This window comes from Eretmochelys imbricata, chromosome 6 (assembly GCF_965152235.1).
Source record: "Eretmochelys imbricata isolate rEreImb1 chromosome 6, rEreImb1.hap1, whole genome shotgun sequence".
Lineage (NCBI taxonomy): Eukaryota > Metazoa > Chordata > Testudines > Cheloniidae > Eretmochelys > Eretmochelys imbricata.
This window is the reverse complement of record NC_135577.1, coordinates 17,057,484-17,076,550: the sequence shown is the minus strand read 5'-3', so window position 1 is coordinate 17,076,550 and position 19,067 is coordinate 17,057,484. Positions and strand designations below refer to the sequence as shown.

The following is a 19,067-nucleotide window of genomic DNA, read 5'->3' as shown; positions in this document are numbered from 1 at the left end:
TCCACTCTGCACTCGCTCACCCGGGGGGCCCATGTCCTGACTGCGCTATCTGTGCCCTCTGTGCCCCAACCCAGGGCCAAAGGGAGAGCATCCACCCTCTGCACTTTCAGCTCCGGGAACAACTCTCTCCTTTGCTTATCTGGGGGGACACTTCCATTCTCACTCTGTCCTGCAGGCTCCTCTCCCGTGCACCCCACCTGGGGAGAGCTCCCCCTGCTGGTGCCAGGGAGGTGTTTGGTAATGTTGGGGGAGGGGTGGGACGAAGAGCACATACCTGGTGAGAGTGCCCCCTGCTGGTGCCAGGGAGGCGTTTGGACTCTGTCAGGGTTGAGTGGCACAGACCCCATACCTGGCTCCTGCTTTATCATCCCGTTGAGCATCTGTGCGTTGAGTGTGTTGGGGGGTGACTCTGAGTGTTTCCGCTTCTTGGCTGGGTGAACTGGGAGGCTGCAGAGACCAACCGGGACAGCAAACCCTGAGCTGCGAGGCAGCGAGCAGGAAAGCAGGGCAGCTGTCAACCTCCACCAAGGAAAAGGCAAGCGGGGGGCTGATGGGCCCCAGCGGCAGGAGCAGGATAGGGGCAGGGGCTCAAGTGAGGGCAAACATCTGGTTCAAACGTTTATAAATTAAAGGCTTTGTGCTCTCAGTAAAGGGAGACCCATTACTTTTCCGTGTCATTATTGCCCCTCCCCCCTGCCATGCCCCACCCCTGCACCTCCTCCATTCCCCACCCCACTGCCCCCTTACCGCCATGCCCCACCCCTACACCTCCTCCATTCCCCATCCCACTCCCTTACTGCATGTTCTGCCATACACCCTCCATTCCCCACCCCCACTATCTCCCTCGCACCACCCCCCACTGTGCTTCACCACTCTGCCCTCCAGGCCATGGTATCGTAACCTCTGCCCCATGTCCTCAAATCCCCACGATCACACTCTCCAGCCTGCTACGACGCCCCTCCTCACCCCAGTCTGACTCTTCACCAGTGGTTTTACCTACTAGCTGTGTTATCCCTCAGCACAGAAAATCCCCCGTGCCCAATGCGCCCCACTAGTGCACCCTTCTTCACCATCCTCACTCCCCGCGCACACTCATCGCTCGGAAACAGCCCCACAGCAGCGAGGACGTCCGGGATCCAAACATCCCCCTCGGTCCTCGCAGTCCCTCCCCGGTGCTCTTACTCTGCTCCGTGCTGCTGCAGGAGCTGGTGAAGCATCTGCGACTGCTGGGCGTGGTGGAGATCACCTGGGGACATGCCCTGCCCAATGACGTACGGCGGCATCAGCGGCTCAGGCTTCATGAACATGTCCCGCTGCATGCTGGGATAGTGGGGGTTGTGCTGCTGCTGGTGTGGATGCGGCGGAGGTGGTGGGGGACCCTGAAGGTGGGGAGGCGGGGGAGGGTGCTCCAGCCGGGAAGGTGGGGTCATGTGGCACATGTTCTCGGGGGTCATGGTCCGGAGGAGGTGAGGATCTTCAAAGAAAATATAATGGATTCATTAGAACGACATACAAAGCCAAACACAATCTGTCCCGAGTCCACCCCGCCCGTCCCACTCAACCGCCCTCCCCTCTCCGAGTCCCCTGATCATGTTCCCGCAAACTCCCTCCGCTTCCCCAAGCTCGGGTTACTAAACGGCTGGGGTTCCCTGGACACAGCCTCTTTTTCGAGCCTCCACCCTATGTCTGGGGAGGAACAATTTGAAAAACAACAGGCAATATCCAGGGTTTTGCAGAGCAGACAAGCTGCAGCTCAGAAAGAGCCTCCTGTGAATTGGCAGCTGATTGGTCCATTCCCCTGTAAGCCACAGTGGCTGGATCCCACCGACCCAGGTCCCAGCTCCCAGCTACAGGGTGGGGGTCCCGCAGGGAGGTGCTGAGTGACAGCTGGCAGTGGGTCCTGGGCTTGTGCCAGCCGCCCTGTCACTGTGACAGGGAATGACACTGCCTCCCCACCTCCAGTGAGTACCCCCACCACAGGTACCCCGCTCCAGCATCCCCCACTGTACCTCCACCTGCCTGCCCCCTGCCTCAGTCCCAACACACTTGGGCCCCTAGCCCACCTCTCCCAAATGAGTCTACTCTGGTGTGGGTCACTGTGCAGGCAATTCTGGGACTGGATTTCTCTTCCAATCTCCTGCTTCTTGGGAGGCCCAGGCGTCCCACGGGGATGGCTAGGGATTTCCAGTTTGTAAGGAGAGTTCCAACTACTTTTCCTTTATAAACTCAGCAGCATGGTGGGGCTTTGGGCCCCGTGATTTGGAAAGGAGGATTGAGGAAGCCGGATGAGCAGAAAGCCCCACGCCCACAGTTAGCAAGGGTCCCAAAGGGCTCACATCTGATCTAGTCAATGCGTAATAGGAGGCTGACACCACATTACAGCTAAGGTTCAAACAACACAATCAGGATGTTCAGAGTTCAAGCTCCCAGTATCTCCCAGCACACAAGTCACTAACGCCTTGGTACGTAGGTGCAATGGGGCAGAGTTAGTATTTAGCTCGACTGCTGTAGCATCAGGAATCGGGGCTTATGTCTGTCTGTCTCTATAGCACGCTACAAATGCCACTTCCGTTGTGAGAAGAACCCATCCATCCCTGATGTCTTTGTGCCTCTATCTTGGCCTGGAATTGCAAACCACAGGGAAAACAATGCAGAGAGATCAGGAGCTGTTAATCCGGAGGATCACCTATTGAAATGCAAGCACCTCGGCCAATGAGCCCACAGATATCCCGTCCTTCCAGGTGAGCTAGTAACCAAGCAATGGCTCACCTGACAAGGGACTTGACTGGTCACCCGTCCAAGGGGACTGCAGCTTTACAAAAGGGCAGCTCCCTCACAGACCACCATATTTAGAGAGGGAGACGCACTAGAACCTGACGGCTGAGCGGGAGGAGAGGGACACAGGAAGGACCAGGGACCCTGGAAAAGTCTGTCCCAGACCCATAAGGTTCTCTGAGTGGCAAGGAGGGATTTGCATGCAGGCTTTATTTTTCTAGAGATCTGTATCTATCTTGTCTATGCAAACAGAATGTGCGCTTAGAAACTCCTTTGCAGAGTCTGCGTGTTATCTGTTTACACTGCCACGGAGCCCTCAAAGAAATCAGAGGATCCACTGCTTCGGCAGAACTTGGGGAGCGTGCAGCAGCTACTGGGGAGGCTTGGATAAGGCAGCACTAGTTCCAGGGCCTATGCAATCAGACCGCGTGGCCCCCACTGCCAAGAGAGGTGTCAGACAAGGGGTCTGCCCCTGCAGCATGTGCCTAGAAGCCCAGAACCTGAGAGACAGTCTGGCTGAACTCTGCCCAGGCCCAGCAAGCTAAGAGCAGCCTGGGGAGCATCCAGATGGGAGAGCTCATGAGGGTTGAAACAGCCCCATCGTACTAGGTGGCGCTGTGCACATCCAGAGCCAACGAACAGCCCCTCCCCAAAGAGCTGACAATATAAAACAAGAGACAAGCAGCAGGAGGGCGCATCAGGTAACAGCAAGACGCTTAGGGACAGCCGGATAAGCAGCGGCCACAGTACTCCTGCTGCCTAGCCGCAGCCGACGATTTTGTGAGCACACTCAGAAGCTGCACAGGAAATAAGACAGGGGAAAGCTCACTTGCTGTGCCCCCAGCACCACCCTGCAAGCCCAGACTAGTCCCCTCGTTGCACCAGCCCTGCCCAGCTCCTGCCTATCGTAGATACTTCTCTGGCCTGCATGATCTGAGCACCTCACAATCTTCCGGGTATTTAGCATCAACCCGCCCCCCGAGAGGCAGGGAAATGCTGTTATCTCCATGTTACAGCCAGGGCCAATCGGGAGGGAGGGCCAGGAGGGCCATTTGGCCTGGGCCTGAAGCTCAAAGGGGGCCTCAAATTGAGACACTTGTTAATTTTTTGGTATTTGATAAGTTTTGCAACTTGTTTTTATGCACATAATTTTTTTGCTAACTGATAGATTTTGTCATATTAAAGAGTTAAAAATGTTCATAAATATTAATAAAAATGTATCAGTTCTGATGGCACAAGATTAGACCAGGTGTCGTCATTTTTTCTTTTTATTATGGCTAGGGGCCTTGTAGCGAGGTGACGACTCGCTGGTGTGGCACCTCCTGCTGGTCGTCTGGGAATTAGCTCTTTTCCAGTGTACGGAGCGCCCTCTGCTGGCCGATGGCTCACCTGCCTCAGGTCCCTGTGTCCCTCCTGGACCCCGGTGCTACTTTATCTCAGGGTTCTGCCCCAGCAGTACCCCCCCCACTCTGGGTCTCCCCTCCCAGGGGAACTCCCAACCCTCTAAACCCACCTTGCCTCAGTGGCTACTGCCCGTCCTCATCTAGCCCCCTCTCACTGGGGCAGACTGCAGTCTGTAAAGGCCACTCATCACTGGCAAGGGTTTAGGACCTACTGCCTTTGCCTCTCCCCAGGCTGCCCCTCTGCTGCCCCAGTACCTTTTCATAGGCCTTCATCAAGGCCTGCAGCCTGGGGGTTTACCAGGCTGGAGCTCCCCAGTTCCCTTTGCCCTTCCCCAGCACTGCTCCGCTTCAGGTACCTTGCTCCCAGGCAGCTAGCCCTTCCCCCTCCAGGGCTGGAGTGAGACTCCTACAGCTCCTGGCCCCCAGCCCTCTTATCAGGCCCAGCTGGGCCCTAATTGAGCTGGCCACACCTGTGGTTGCTTCCCCAATCAGCATAGCTTGGCTGCTTTTAACCCGTCTACTAGAGTGGGGCAGCTGCCCCACTACAGGCCTCAAAAGCTGGAAGTGGCCTGGGCCTCCCTGGACCTCTGAGAGGGCCTGGTTACAGCTGGGGAACTCAGGCGTGGAGAGGCGAAGGGGCTTGCTTACAGCCTCACAGGGAATCTGGGGCAGAGCAGGGAACTGAACCTGGGCCTCTCCAGTCCAAGGCTCGTAACATAATCACTGGACAATCCTTCCTCAGTTCCTGTATCAGCAAGCCCAGCAACTCCCTGCTCCCTCACTCCCAGCTTATCCTGCTCACTGCCCCTTTATCCTGGAGCCTTGAGCCATCCTGTAACCACAGTTCCAGCCTCTCCCTCTCCCTCTCCCTCTCCACACCCACGCCCTCCAGTCACTGCCCCCCCCCCACCTCAACAGCCTCCTCTCCGAGCCACGCAGCCCTCCCAGCCTGGGCTTTCGACTGCACGCTGGCTGCACTTTGTGGCTGCACTCTCATTCTCACTGAAGTCAACGCTTGCCATGGGAGTGACCCTCTCTGAGCCACTGGGGAGGGAAGCCACAGGTGGGGGCTGACTGGAGAAAGACATAAAGACACAGACTGGCCCAACCTGCCTTTTGAGGGTTGGAAATCTCACCCTCAGTGGTACAATAACGAGATATTTTTGTGTGTGTGCATTTAATTCACTAATATACATTTTTAAACACAGAGAGGACTTTGTTCCTCACATTTAAATAAACAAGGGAGATTCAAATACACACTCCTACTCCCCACTTCTATATGTGGGATCAGATATTGAAATGAAGCCACTATCTGGATTTATTTGACTGTGTTGCCATCAAAATAAATGTTTAACGAGAGGCATCTGGGGGTGTATGCAAACTAACTGTCCCCACCACAGGCCCCGATCCAGAAACAAATTCCTCACAAGGAAAACCCTGTGTCCACATGGAGCTCCTGGCAAGATCCAGGCCTTACACGTTAACCTGCAAACACTCACTACCCAATACACCACATACTGATGCAAGCAGTCTCACTGAAGTCAATTCATTGGAATTAATTTGCAAACTGGATACAATTAACTTAGGCTTGAATAGTGACTGGGAGTGGATCGGTCATTACACAAAATAAAACTATTTCCCTATGTTTATTCCCCCCCTGTTCCTCAGACGTTCTTGTCAACTGCTGGAAATTGCCCATCTTGATTATCACTATAAAAGGTTCCCCCTCACACCCTCACTCTCCTGCTGGTAATAGCTCACCTTAAGTGATCACTCTGGTTACAGTGTGTATGGTAACACCCATTGTTTCATGTTCTCTATGTATATAAATCTCCCCACTGTACTTTCCGCTGAATGCATCTGATGAAGTGAGCTGTAGCTCACGAAAGCTTATGCTCAAATAAATTTGTTAGTCTCTAAGGTGCCACAAGTACTCCTTTTCTTTTTACTGAAGTCAATGGGACTACTCACAGTATTATTTGCAGCAGCAGGCCCTTACCCTGTTAGAAAGAATGGCGTCCCTAGGCTTCAAACATTCAGCTGGACTGATCCTAAGTCAAATGTCTCCCAGTGCAATACATTAAGAAATAAGGCCCAAGGAAAGGTGGAAGTTTCTAACATGAACTGCTGAAACCCATTTGTTTTCACACATGAATCTCTGGAGACCCCAACTCCACCCTGCAAAAATAAAATTCACGTGGGAGCTGAGAAAAGGCATGAGAAATTTTAGCCCCAAGGGTCGTTTTTTGGGGCCAGAAAATAGTAAACGTCTGGAAGAAAGGTCTAGGAATTAAATAAATCGTAATTGGATTTGGGCCCCAGATACAACGTTTTGGTTGAGTTCATCTCTATCCTTACCCTGAATTACTATATCTTGGATATGATATTAGGTAACAATACTTGAATATTAAGGAGCGGCACTACACACTCCAGCTTGAAGTTGAAGTAGTGTTGCCAACTCTATGAAACTGCAAGTCAAGTTATATTTGATGATCATCTTAAAGCCCCAGATCCTAGAGTCCTGTGAAGATGTGAGTTGCATTGTAAACAAAAGGTAAGTTTCTAGTTCTTGTGGTTACAGAGAAAAGTTTGAAAATATGAACTCCAAAAGCTCAAACACCAGAAGGGTAAATACAAAGAACACAATATTTACTTATTTTTAAAATCTCATTATTTTAAGGCAATCTCAGGATTTTTTTTGGGGGGGTGGGGGGGGAGGAAATCACTCAAGCTGTTTGAAAACTTGGGGTTGGCACCATAGAAATCAGCTACCCATTACTGTCAACACCTCCCCTTCTGCCCCTGCCCAAAAACCAACTCATCCATCTGAAGTTTCACATGCCTCATCTCAGCGCAGGGTAGAGGGTTTTATGGAACGTCTGGGGCAAGTCACACTGGGCAGTACAGTGCTAGGTGCCTATGTGTACACAATGGGAGGTGCACATGAAGACTCTGGCATGACCCCTGTCCTCCGGCACAAGCAGAGGCCGCTTGTGAACTTACAGAGCTGAGCGCAAAGCGTTATTACTCCCCTCCTTCCAAACACTCTAACCAAGCGGCTGTTAGACCCTGGCTCAAGAAACCAGCTGCCTACATGGACGATCTTGCCAGCTACAACCCTATCTCAAGTCTGCCTTTGTGGGGGAGGTTATCGAGGTGGTGGTGCAAGGAAAATCTGGAAACAGAGCTCCCTGCTAATCAAGGGAATCTCCCCCACCCCATCATACATCCCTCCTGAGCACAGACATGCAAGGATGCTAGAGACACAGTGTTAGTTATGTGAATGACAGGCATCACTTTATAATCACACTTGAATACAGTGGTGCCTCTGCATTCCCTGGACTTGGCCGTGACAGGGGCTTGAAGGAAGGTGACCCCTAGGCAGCACAGACTGTATAAAATGGAGACATTGCTCACTGGCTGGGGGAAATGACCAAATAATATGGTTAGGAACTGTCCCCACTAGCAAGGGGGCACATCTACCTTTTGTCACAGAAGTTTGCAGTTGAAAGGTATTACTGGCCTCTTGGTTGTTCCTGGATTCCCAGGTTTGTCTGTGGCAGGAAAACTGCAGCCATTTCTTAGAAGGGACCTTGCTACACTCCTCAGCGCCTTGTTCACTTCCAGAACAGATTGCTGCCATGCGCTCTGCATGGGGCTACAACCGAAGACCACCTGAGAGCTACCTTCACCATCCTCTTTGCAACACAAAGCAACCAATTTAAATAAATGATTGAAACTCTTGCCCCGGGATACTCCTCCTCCAGGCAGATTTAAACTCCTCCATTACGAGATGTTGCAAGTGAAGAAACAGAGCAAGAACTAAAAGAATCAACACTCAAACACGAGAAATGGCCTGTTAATGGCTAGAAGTATATATAGAGGCAAACCTGCGTTTTGGCTTAATTCTCTTGCTTCTATATCTGAGAAGAGAACAAAAAAATATGGTATCCAAGTTGGTGAGGATGCTGTGCAGGGACAGAGAACAAAGTATGACCAGGAACACTTTACCATGTGCTCAGACAATGAACATAAAATGATGATGATGCTAGAACTGGTAGGATGCAGACATGGGGCGTTCAATTAAACCTCTTTGGGGAATAAGAAACACCAAACGCACAGGATGGAAGTTCACACATTGTCCTGCAACTGCCACCATCCTCATAGCTGGTTGACTGGAAAGGTGGGACCGATGTCTCAGCTTCCCTAGGATTCTTGGCAGAAGGCTCAGAACCCCGCAGGCCAGACCGTCAGCTGGTGGAAATCTGTGCAGCTCCTCTGACTTCAGTGGTGCTCCACCAATTTATGCCATCTGAGGATCTGTCCCTATGTTACATTTGCATCCAACTATAACCATTATAGTTTGGACACTGAGCAAGAGCAGGACTTCTCATGCTGTTTGCACAGGGATTCTACAGAGAGACACTAGGCTCGCAAAAGCAACGGAATAAGGTTTAAGCGGAATTTGATAGAAAACAGGCAGACGAGGCTACTGCTGGAGTTCAGGAAAATCTAGCTTGACCTAAATAACGAAGAACTGAAACCTCACTAGGACAAAACTGAAAAGCGAGTCTGAGAAGCTATGGAACATTTTGGATACTTAGCCAAAGTGACTGGTCCCAGATACATAGGTTCATCAGGCAAGCCCAGAACAGGAAAAGGAGGCTTGAAGCGTAGAGGTATGGGAGGCAGTGGGGCCTAGCAGATAGAGCACTAGACTGAGAATCAGGAGACCTGCATTCTATTCCCAACTCAGCCATCATATAATCATAGAATATCAGGGTTGGGGGACCTCAGGGAGGTCACCTAGTCCAATCCCCTGCTCAAAGCAGGACCAATCCCCAACTAAATCATCCCAGCCAGGGCTTTGTCCAGCCTGACCTTAAAAACTTCTAAGGAAGGAGATTCCACCACCTCCCTAGGTAACACATTCCAGTGTTTCACCACCCTCCGAGTTGAAAAAGTTTTTCCTAATATCCAACCTAAACCTCCCCCACTGCAGCTTCTCGTCCACTGTAACCCCTAGGTCCTTTTCTGCAGAACTGCTGCCTAGCCATTCGGTCCCTAGTCCGTAGCGGTGCATGGGATTCTTCCGTCCTAAGTGCAGGACTCTGCACTTGTCCTTGTTGAATCTCATCAGATTTCTTTTGGCCCAATCCTCTAATTTGTCTAGGTCCCTCTGGATCCTATCCCTACCCTCCAGCATATCTCCCACTCCTCCCAGTTTAGTGTCGTCTGCAAACTTGCTGAGGGTGCAATCCACACCATCCTCCAGATCATTAATGAAGATATTGAACAAAACTGTCCCCAGGACCAACCCTTGGGGTACTCCACTTGATACCAGCTGTCAACTAGACATGGAGCCATTGATCACTACCCGTTGAGCCCGACAATCTAGCCAGCTTTCATCCACCTTATAGTCCATTCATCCAGCCCATACTTCTTTAACTTACTGGCAAGAATACTGTGGGAGACGGTGTCAAAAGCTTTGCTAAAGTCAAGGAACAACACGTCCACTGCTTCATCCATAGAGCCAGTTATCTCGTCATAGAAGGCAATTAGATTAGTCAGGCATGACTTGCCCTTGGTGAATCCATGCTGACTGTTCCTGATCACTTTCCTCTCCTCTAAGTGCCTGCTGAGTAACCTTGGGCAACTCACTTCGGCTCTGTGCCTCAGTTTCCCCATTTGTAAAATGGGGATAACGACGCTGACCTCCTTTGTAAACCACTGTGAGATCTACCCATAAAACGGGCTAGATAAGAGCTAGGTATTATTGCTTAGTATTAGGTAATGGAACATCATATTGAGTCCCTTCCTTTCCCTTTTAATATTTACAACTGAAGAGCCACATTACTCCCCTGAATCTATGTTTGTGAAGGAGGTTGCACTGCAGTTCATTGCGTCAACATGGTGGGAACATGTCCATGCAAAATAATGGAAGACAGAACCCACTGAATTCAGATTATTATCCATTTTGAAAAGACCTGCAAACTCCAATCCAGCACAGCACCGACAAAACATACGTTTAGTATATTCAGATTGGTTTGGTCAAGACTTCATAATAAACTGGGTGCTGAGAAAGCAAGTACATCGGTAAAAGGGTATCATGAGCTAAAGGCAGTTGGAACAGAGTAGCAGGCCTATCCAGCTGGCAGATGGGAGGTTGAATGCTGTATTCTACTTACAGAACTGCAGGTTTCCAATCTGGGCATAACCTGCCTTTACGTGTTGAGTCTTAAACATGCTTATGAAGCAAATCACACAGTATGTGTCTGGTGCCTAACTTCTTCATAATACCTCTATGGGTTTTCCTGGGGTTTTCCAGGAGGTGAGTTGGGATTGATTTTTCTTTCATACGGGGGAAAAAAAAAACCCACAAAACCCCACACACCTGGGTTTTCCAGGTTGGAGGAAATCACCACAAACCCTGCTTGCGGGCCCTGACCTCCCAGCTCATTACACCACTAGCAGGGCTGAATTCAGCTGAGGCCCTCGATTTCCATGTCTGAGAGAAGCTTGTCGCCCTCTCAACTCAAACTCACTTTTTCCCAGTAAGCCAACAAAACCAGAGTCCATTGACCCAGATGCAAGGCAAACCTTGTTTGTTTACACAGGCTTTTGCCGAACTGTGTTTGGGGAATGTGGGGTGCATTAGCCTGTGATTTCAGATCTCTTGGGGGGGTCTCATAGCATCACAGAATATCAGGGTTGGACAGGACCTCAGGAGATCATCTAGTCCAACCCCCTGCTCAAAGCAGGACCAATCCCTAATTTTTGCCCCAGATCCCTGAATGGCCCCCTCAAGGATTGAACTCACAACCCTGGATTTAGCAGGCCAATGCTCAAACCACTGAGCTATCCCTCCCCCCTGGAGGGATATGCTCTCCCTGCACAAGGGAATGACTGGATCCCAGCACCCCACATTGGGACATGGAGAAGGGTACAGTTTGCAGGTGTTTCAAATGCAGAGAGAAGTTCCCTCCCCCGCCCCTGCGGAGAAAAGAGGAGGAGGATATGGGGCAGCAGGGACACAGCATTCCTGGATGACCAGAAGCCGCTGGGCGGCCCACCTGCCCGCACAGGGAACCTGCACAAGGCCAGCCTAAGGATTCACTCACACTGGGTTTCGGGCCAGCCAGATTAGGGGATTCTTCCATGACACCAGCAGAGGAAGCAAAGCGTCAGCAGATGACGTGGGAACAGCGGAAGGCACTAGATGTGAGTGAGGCAGACGGGTACCACCCTGGTGGGGCTCGCTCAGTGAGAACAGGCAAGGAGAGGAGGGCTCTAGCTGTGACCCGGAAGAAGTTGCTGGCAGACCCAGGATCTCCAGTAAACTGTCTGTGCTAGAGGTCAGGGTAAGATTTGCAAGCTCATTTGATATACACCCCCACCCTGCAGCACTGCCCCTCCACATCTCCATGCTACCACCGTGCACCCGAGAAGGAAATGGAGATCGCTCACAGGAGCTAGACAGGCCGCTTCTGGCTAGGGGCCAGATGAGGTCCAACCACCTCTCAACCCCTAACAATAAGGGAGAATGAGGCCTGAGCACCAGCCGGCTCCCTGGTGGCAGAATGGAGCGAAGTCCAGGCAACTTGCAATGGGGAGAGACCAGGCCTGGGAACTGGTCAGGCCTTTTGCAATGGCATTGCCTGACAAGTCCAAAACTTTCTTAATAGGAATCATGGGGGGCTGGCAAAATTAACTGAGCTGCCCAGCACCCTTCCATGGAGAGAGAGCCTAGGGCGAGGGGAGGCTTGTGTGTAATTGAACTGGACTCTTTTCCTTTAGATGGGTTTTCATAACAACGCGAGATTTTCTCCGCATGTGTTATCAGTATGTTCCACTGAGGCTGCGCACCAGGGGTCTCTGCAGCCGCACTGGAGGGCTTGTGTTGTTATAAACCAAGATGCTATTGTGTTGTTACAAACCCAGAGGGGTGCCTGCACGTGGCCCATTTCCTTGTCACTGCCCCGGAGGGGAGAAAGAAAAAGAGGACGATTAAAAATACCCTTTTGTCACAAACTTTCCCATATTTTGGTCACTTCCTAAAAATCGAGCTCCAATGGGGGATCAGGCTCCTGCTTGCCCATGTCCCAAAGCCACAGGGCTAGGATGCATGGAAAGGGAAGGTAGGCAGGAGTGAAGAGACAAGGGGACACTGAACTCACTTCCATGTGATGGGTGAGGTGACTGGTTACATCCCATTACGCAGTATATCTGTGCTGTTTACTGCCTCTACTGTGGTGCAGGGCTTTACACTGATTAGCTCTGAATTTCCCCTGGCTGTCCTGACACCCACCCACACCTGGCTCCAATCCTGCCAGGTCACTCTGCAGCTTGCTCCTCTCCCCCTCCAGTTTTGATGCCCATTGTTACTGAATTTACACCAGTGAAACCCCTGACAAAGAACAGCATGACCCAGCTGTGCAGGGAGGGGCTAGGTGTTTTTCAGTCCAGTTAACTGACAAAGCCTCTGGAAACCCCAGAAGAGTTCTTGTCTGGATCAGCACTTGGAGAAGTCAGATGTTTCCCGATTGTGAGAAAAGCTCCATAACCCCCCTGGAAGTGCTCTAGGAGCACAGCTTGAGAGCTATTGAGATAGCCCACTGGAACTACTTCGGCCTTTGTGGTGTGGTCAAGTCAGAAGGTCTGACGCTGGCAGTATGGGCACTAACGGGGGTAAATCATGCCACTGACAAAGCAGCGGAGGGGGAATATGGAGCCAGTTACGGTGTGTGCACTATTCCAGTCATATCCCAGGAGAGCAGAACCTCTGGGCTCCATTGTGAAGCTGTTAGTCCTGGAACCCACAAGAATTCTTGATTTAATCCTAAGTGGAGCACAGGATCTGGTCCAAAAGGTGAATAGAGCTGAACTGCTTGGTAATAGTGACCGTAGTGAATTAAATTTAACATCCTTGTAGGGAGGAAAACATTAAAAAGCTCCCCCCCGCAGTGACATTTAACTTTAAAAAGGGGAACTATACAAGACTGGTGACACTAGTTAGATGGCAATTAAAAAGAGCGGTCACAAGGGTAGAATGCCTGCAAGCAGCATGTAGGCTACTTAAAAATACCATAACAGAGGCTCAGATTAAAAGTCTACCCCCAGATTTAAAAACAGGACAGGAGGAGGATCAAATGGATCCCATCGTGGCTGAACAGAAGAGTAATGGAGGCAGTTACAGACAAAAAGGTTATTTTAAAATTTGCAAGTCAAATCCTAGGGAGGAGCACAAATGCTAACAAGTAAAATGTAAAAGTAGAATACAGCAGGGCCCAGAAAGGATTTGAGAAGCAACTTGCTAAAGATGCAAAACCTGACAATAACATTTTTGTTAAATACACCAGAAGCAGGAAGCCTGCCAGTGGAGCCACTAGATGGCAAAGGTGTTAAAGGAGCACTCTGGGAAGATAAATGAATTCTTTGTACCAGTCTTCAGTGGAGAGGATAATAGCTATGATGTGGGTAACAAATCTGAAGTGCTGCCCCAAATTGATACGTCAGTAGAAGAGATTTTAGAACAAACTGATAAATTAAACAGTAATTCATTGATAAAGTCACCTCAGAATTCTGAAGGGTCTCAAATGTGAAATTGCAGAACTGTTGTATATAACCTACATACGACACTGAAATCAGCCTCTATATACCAGATACCTAGAAAGTAGCTAATGTAATGCCAATTTTTAAAAAAGGCTCCAGAGGGGATCCTGGCAATTACAGGCTGGTGAGTCTAACTTCAGTACTACGTAAACTGGTTGAAACTATAGTAAAGAACAGAATTATCAAACACACAGGTGAATACAACATGGTGGGGAAAAGTGAACACAAATTTTGTAAAGGTAAATCAAGCCTCACCAATCTATTAGAATTCTTTGAGTGTGTAAACAAACACATGGACACGGGTGATCCAGTGGATATAGTGTACTTGGATTTTCAGAAAAAGTTTTGACAAGGTTCCTTACCAAAGGCTCTTAAGGAAACTAAGCAGCCAGGGGATAAGAGGGAAGGTCCTCTCATGGATCAGTAACTGGTTGAAAAATAGGAAACAAAGGATAGGAATAGTCAGTTTTCACAATGAAGAGAGGTGAACAACAGGGTCTCCCAAGGATCTGTACTGAGGACCGAGCTGTTAAACACACTCATTAAGATCTGGAAAGGGATTTGAACGGTGAAGTAGCAAAGTATGTAGACAGCACAAAATTATTCAAGATAGTTCAGTCCAAAGCTGACTAAAAAGAGTTACAAAGGGCTCTCACAAAACTGGGTGACTGGGCAATAAAATGGCAGATGAAATTCAGTGTTGATAAGTGCAAAATAATGCATGCTGGAAAAACATAATCCCAACTATACATATACAATGATGGCTTCTAAATTAGTTGTTACCACCCAAGAAAAACATGGAGTTGCCATGGATATTTTTCTGAAAAATTCTGCTCATTGCTCAACAGTAGTCAAAAAACCCTAACAATATGTTAGGAACCATTAGGAAAGGGATAGAAAATAAAAAATAAAATACCATGGATTTATATCATGGCATTATGATGTGTCCACACTTTAAATACTGTGGCCAGTTCTGGTTCTGGAAAAGGTTCCGAAAAGATCAACAAAGATTACCAAGGGTATGCAACAGCTTCCATACGAAGAGAGACTAAAAAGAATTAGGGCTGTTCATCTTAGAAAAGCGATGACTGAGGGGGATACAATAGAGGTCTGTAAAATCATGAATGGTGTGGAAAAAAATGAACAGAGAAGTGTTATTTACTCTTTCACACAATACAAAAACTAGGGGTCACCCAATGAAATTAACAGGCAGCAGGTTTAACACAAATGAGAGGAAGTACTTTTTCTACACGACCCACAACTAGCCTGTGGAATTTGTTGCCAGCGAATGTTGTGATGGCCAAAAGTGCAACTGGTTCAAAAAAGAACTAGATAAATTCATGGAGGATAAGACCACCAATGGCTATCAGCCGAAATGGTGAGGGATAAAATCCCATGCTCAAGGCAACCCTAAGCTTCTGACTAATGGAAGCCGGGAGTGTCAGACAGGGGTGGATCACTACCCTCTTTTGTACATTCCCCGTGAAGCTCTGGTATGGGCCACTGTCAGAGACAGGACACTGGGCAATGTGGACCCTGGCGTGATCCAGTGTGGCATATGATCCTTATGTTATCTTCTGCATCTCCAGGGAAGAGTTCTCTCTGTTTTTCATATGCTTCTAATCCCGTAGCAGGGGAAGAGGCCAAGTCAATTACCGAGACATGCACCAAAACCAGGCCCCACAGTCTCGCTGAGGACCCAGCCCCTGCCAAACGGAGGTTGAAGGGTTTGATTTCTCCTTTACGAAAAGTGAGCCTATCGAGACAGGTTCTCCGTAGCCGCCTCTTCTTCTGTTCTCTTGAAACGAAGGTGCTGCTGCTCTGGCAGTGAGGGAAATCTGCCCTCCCTGCTGCGAGTAGCCCGGCCTCTTTGTTATATTTAAGGAAGGGCCAGAAGGAATTCCAGGGATTTTTTTAGTAAGATAAACAGAACTCTTGACCTCTTCCATAGAGAAAAGAGAAGGAGCTGTTCCCAGCATGGACTGGGTTGGAGCCTGGAAAAGGGGTGCAATTGCGGGGAGGCTGGCCTGCTCCCTTCCCCTCCCACTCTCTCACCCCCCTGGCCAGACGCTCTGAGCGCTGCCATCGAGGCATGGGAAACGTCGCCATTGGGACCAAACAACATCCACCCACTTCCCTCAGCCCACAACAAGCCAAGTGGGACAGAATGGTCCTGACCCCGCCTTCTGGGGGAAAACAATCATCTCTGGGAGGGGCCCTGAGTTCCCACCGGCCTATGCAGAAGGGAGGTAGAGAGGTGCCCCCCTCAGACCGGTGGGGCTCCTCGGACGGCAGGAAAAGGCCCGTCAAGAACTTACCACTAAACGGCGAGTTCATTAGTGTCTCCACAAGTTGGGCTTCATTTCCAGGAGGCGCACGCGCCCTGGCTCTCTGTTTTACACCCCCACCATGGACACCAGCAAACGGAGGCTCGCAGACTCCATTTCACACCCTGCCTGGGTACGAGTCTCTCTCTTCCGCGCTGTGTGTGTGTGGATCCGCACTTCCTCCCCCTCTCCCGTTCCCTCTCACTCCCCTCCTTTCAAAGACTAGCCGGAGAACAATAGGTGAAAGTCTAGGGATATTTACTAACTGATAATCTCTCCACGTATTGCAGCCGTCTGTTTTTCCCGTCTGATAAAGATTTCAGAGCCAACCACTTTCGTTAAACAAAGAGGGGGGAGGCTGGGAGGTTTGGGCTTTTTTTTTTTTTAAGCACTTACCATTCACCTGCTGGGGGGAGTAGGCTTCTGATCCAGAGTCCGGGGGAGAGTCGGGTAAAGTGCTGGAGAGCAATGGAGAAAGAGAGGAGAAGGTCACTGCAAACCAGCTTCCAGCAAAACCAAGACTTCCAGTTTGCTCACTGTGACTTCCACACTCCAGGATAAAACCCATTCAAACAGCACCCTGGGTAATCCTACTGCCCACAGAGACTCCTGCTGCCAGAGGCTGGCACCATAACCCACACCCAGCTCTCTTGCCCCATCCTCACAGCACTCCCTAATACCAGCCGAAACTGGGACTGAAATAGCCGTGAGCTGCCCCACAGGCAGCTCTTCTGCCCCAGCTCCCTACAGCCACAGCTCCCAGCCAGCCCCTCCATTACCTACATCGCCTCAGGCTAGGACTGGAGTGGCTGACAGCCTTGCACAGCCAGAGTCCCTGCACCATTCCCTCCTGCATCCCTTGCTGGGCCCAGAGCTCCCGGACACCAGGGCCTGAGAACATTTGCTACGGTGCCTCCTGCTGAAAGGGGCTGGCACTGCAGCAGCTGTCAGCACCCTTGCACAGTACCTCCTTTGATTGTATGTATAGGCATTTCATTTCACAGCCATTTTGTTCACCTGCTAATCAGAGAGTCTTCTCTTTGCAACTCATGTCCAGTTAAAAGAAGCCAAACAGAATTGTATCTGTTCCCCAGAAAAAGATCATTGGTTTCGCCCTGAATAAATAGGGGAGCCTGGCTCTGTTCTGCAATCTGATGCATGAAAGTGAAGGCTATGAGGCTGAGGGCCAGATTCTGCTTTCACTCACACCTGGTGAAATCCGGAGCAATGCCCACAGAGGTCAATGGAGTTCCTCTGGATTTACACAGGCAGCACCGAGAGCAGAATCTGGCCCTAACTCTGCAAAAGGGAACCAAACATGAATAGGAAACTCTATTGGCCTCACCAAACACACCATGTCCGGGGATAAAAGGATTGACAAGCAACTTCCTGTGTGCTGAGGGGCACTTGGGCAGCAGGGGAGTGATCCGTTGAGTTATCCCCTATTTATTTTGCCTTTATACCATGAGGCTAAACACAGGCTCCCTGCACACGGACACTTCAGTCATTTAAAAACCACACGCCGAAAAATCCAGTTTGATCCAACTTTAGCTTTCCAGCACTCCCAGCCCCTTATGAAAAGCTAAACGGCTCCTCCTCAGTTACCCTCAGAGACAGCCTGGGAAAAAACACAGGCTGCGTAGCGTGCCCGACAGGTCAAAAGACTTGGTCTCCGTCAGAGTAAGGTCCAGAGAACGTCCTGCCCCTGGATAAACAAATCTAGCTCCAGAGTCCCAGCTGATCTTAACGGCCCAGGTGCGATATGCAGGCTTGGGTGGGGGAAACAGACATGAGCGGACTCAGGGTAAGTTGACACTACAGGGACTAACACCAGCATAACCCCATAGCGTAGTGATGGAAGGGATTTTTCTGTCACTGTAGGAACACCACCTCCCGGAATGACGGTCACCACCTCAACAGAAGCATTCTTCCCTCTACCTTGCTGCATCTACGCCGAGGGTTTGGTCGGCACAGCTACGGTCCTCAGGGGTGTGGATTTTTCACACCCGTGATGGACACAGCTACGTCTAGACCAAGCCTAACGTGGGTGGGTAGAAGGGCAAGAATATTGCAGTGAGATAACAGAAACCAAACCGGAGTTGTTGCAAAGTCATCTCAGGACCCAATTCAGCTACTTCCTTGTGCCTTTTGTCACAATGATCCCCCAAGGCTAGAGGACTGGGTAGGGTACAGAGCCCTTCACCTCTATGACGCTGGCTCCACTGGGGCCTGAACTCGGGGACTGGGTGACTCAAAGCACCAGGGACTGGGAGACAGACTCTCAAGCCTCCAGTGTGACTGAAGCTGAGGTTATTAGGAACCCAAAATCATCACCCTCCAACCGCCATTCAATGGGCTGGAGGGCCCAGGCCCTGGCGGGCAGGTATTCCCATCGCACAAGCCATGGTCACTGTTGGCTCTATTAGCCTGGTTGGCTATCTCAGTGAAGGGCAAGGACAGAACGGATCCATACTAAATAACTGGAAGCCTCCTGCAGGGTAGCCCCTAAGATGACTGACAGCCCCTAGAAATGGCCCCTGTCCAGCTGTTTGCCTCATGGGAAAACTCCGTGTCCTCCCCCAGACTGGGAATCCAACGGCAATGGATACAATCGGTGATTTTCTCTACCCCCACCTCATTCATGAGGATCTTTCCAAGTCCCTCTAATGGCCCAAACCCAACCCAATGGCCTCAGTGGAATTACACCAAGGTTAAATTTGGCCCCGTGAATTCAGAGCCTTCCCAACTCCTGGAATCATGATGATGTTCTCCTTGTTGGCATCACTAGAAGACGCAAGGCAGAGGACAACATGAGATTCACGGATGTGCACAAAACCTGGACTCCATCCTGGCCTGGGCCTCCGCACCCGATACCCACCAATTCCAAAGAGGACGGAGATGGCTGCAAATGTAACACAGCGAGGCTATGCGCCACGTGAGACAGAGGTGC

The 19,067-nt window shown here is 50.2% G+C and overlaps 1 protein-coding gene across 1 annotated transcript in view; it reads right to left on the bottom strand.

Moving 5' to 3' along the window:
• MYRF (myelin regulatory factor) overlaps positions 1 to 19,067 on the bottom strand; it is a 103,032-nt gene that overhangs the window by 38,343 nt on the left and 45,622 nt on the right. Inside the window, exons 4-6 of the mRNA XM_077819853.1 lie at positions 16,514 to 16,575; positions 1,183 to 1,474; positions 275 to 480 (exon numbers count right to left, since the gene is read on the bottom strand). Coding sequence (XP_077675979.1) covers positions 275 to 480; positions 1,183 to 1,474; positions 16,514 to 16,575 — 560 coding nt within the window. The remainder of the gene's footprint in view (positions 1 to 274; positions 481 to 1,182; positions 1,475 to 16,513; positions 16,576 to 19,067) is intronic.